Here is a 2,317-nt window from a genome sequence, read left to right on the forward strand (position 1 = left end):
AGGTCGCTGTCCAGTTTGAGTTCTCATATGATCTTTTAAATTGTAAGTTTGTAACGTTTGGTAATGACTTGTGACACACCTGGCATTGAGAAGTTAGCTCTCTAGTGTGGATTCTCATATGAGCTTTTAAATTGTTGCTATCTAAATATGACTTGTGGCACACATCGCATTGAAAAGGTCACTCTTCAGTGTGAATTCTCATATGAGATTTCAAATTGCTGTTAAAGGAAAATGACTTGAGGCACACATCGCATAAATAATTACGCTCTCCAGAGTGGATTCTTAAATGATCTTTTAAATGGTTGCTTTGGGTAAATGACTTGTGACACACCTGGCATTGATAAGGTCGCTCTCCAGTGTGGAATTTCATATGAGCTTTTAAACTACTGCTATCTGAAAATGACTTGTGGCACACATCGCATTGACAAGGTCAATCTCCATTGTGAGTTCTCATATGAACTTTCAAAGCACTGCTAACGGAAAAGGATTTGTGGCACACATCGCATTGATAAGGTCGTTCACCAGTGTGAGTTCTTATATGAGTTTGCAAAATGCTGCTAACGGAAAAGGATTTGTTGCACACATCGCATTGATAAGGTCGCTCTCCAGTGTGGATTCTCATGTGATATTTTAAACTGTTGCTAACGGAATATGACTTGTAGCACACATCGCATTGATAAGGTCGTTCACCAGTGTGAGTTCTCATATGAATTTTCAAAGTGCTGCTAACGGAAAAGGATTTGTTGCACACATCGCATTGATAAGGTCGCTCTCCAGTGTGAGTACTCATATGAATTTTCAAGCTGCCATTTTGGGTAAATGACTTGTGGCACACATCGCATTGATAAGGTCGTTCACCAGTGTGAGTTCTTAGATGTTTTTGCAAAGTGCTGCTAATGGAAAATGACTTGTGGCATACATCGCATTGATAAGGTCGCTCTCCAGTGTGGATTCTCATGTGTCTTTTCAAATGGAAGCTTTGGATAAACAACTTTTCACACACCTGGCATTGATAAGGTCGCTCACCTGTGTGAGTTCTTAAATGAACTTTCAAGTTTATTTTGCATTTGAATGATCTATCACAATAATTGCAAGAAAAATGCTTTTCTTTGTTTTTTCCAACAAACAACTGAGTATCTACTTTGCAAGCATTGATTCTTTCAATTGCAGTAAATTTATTGAGATTCATCTCCACAGAGTCGCTGAATTCTTCATCTGAGTTTTTTGCAACACAGCTTTGTGGTTTAACAATTTTGACTGTGGCATTCACTCCAATATCTGATTGAGAAGGAATTTTATCTAACATGGATATATTTGGGTCATCAATCTCAGGCTGTGAAACCTCATATTCTTCTAACAGCAAAGGTTCTTCTTTGATAGTTTCAACAAGAGGAAAGACTGATGCATTCTCAGAATAAACTTCCTCAATATTAAGGCTGATGTTTGATTCTACATGTAATGGTTGTGATACTTCTTCAATTGGAATCGCATTGTTCATGGTTTCAGTTTTCTTTGTTTCTGCAAGAATCTTTAAAACCATATCTTCAATGTTTACTTGCAATTGTGCAAATTCCATTTTCATTTCTTGTCGCAATGATTTTAATTCTTGTGAAATAAGATCATTGATTGCTTTCAATAAAACATCAAGTTGAATTATGCCTGGATGACACTCCATGGTCTGATTTCTATGAGAAACTTAAGAAGTATTTGCTGAAAAAACTAAAAAAAGCTAAAACATTTTAACAAAAAACTAACATTATAATACGTAATCTACAATATGAGTAATAATATAAAAATTTACATTCGAAAAGTTTAAAACAAAATTGTAACAACAGTTTTTGCTGTGACAATTAGTGGCATTTATGTGTTTGATGTAAATGGTTGAAGTTGCGAGATTACATATGGAAAATATCAATTGTACGCAACCTAACATTGGTTGAGTTTAAAGAAGTTCCATAAAGAAATTACAGCATGTGCTAGCAGTATACTAAGATTATGCATTTAATATGTCAATGAACCAATATTTTAACAAGCAAGCTCTTATATACCAGTGATCACACGAGTTATTCTAATTTCTTAAAACTGAACACGTTCACATTTTTTTACTCTTGCACTTGCTTACTTTGCACAGAAAAACGCTGCAATTATAGCAGCAAGAGGCTATACACCACAAGTATAGGCTAGATCAGGAGTGTCCAACCTTTTTCCTTAATGAGCCAAACAGATGATAGATTCTCAGACAGATTTTATACATAGCAAACAGTATAAGTATAAGCTAAATTGTAAAGAATGTTGTCGCTGCTCAAGACAAAACAGA

The 2,317-nt window shown here is 35.3% G+C and overlaps 1 protein-coding gene across 1 annotated transcript; it reads right to left on the reverse strand.

The window, feature by feature from the left end:
- Nucleotides 1-288: 288 nt before the first annotated feature.
- LOC143465906 (uncharacterized) lies at nucleotides 289-2,001 on the reverse strand. Its single transcript, XM_076964427.1, has one exon. The coding sequence runs from the start codon at nucleotides 1,673-1,675 to the stop codon at nucleotides 431-433; it is 1,245 nt and encodes a 414-aa protein (XP_076820542.1). The 5' UTR covers nucleotides 1,676-2,001; the 3' UTR covers nucleotides 289-430.
- Between the last annotated feature and the right edge of the window lie 316 nt (nucleotides 2,002-2,317).

This window comes from Clavelina lepadiformis, chromosome 7, assembly GCF_947623445.1.
Source record: "Clavelina lepadiformis chromosome 7, kaClaLepa1.1, whole genome shotgun sequence".
Classification (NCBI taxonomy): Eukaryota; Metazoa; Chordata; class Ascidiacea; order Aplousobranchia; family Clavelinidae; genus Clavelina; species Clavelina lepadiformis.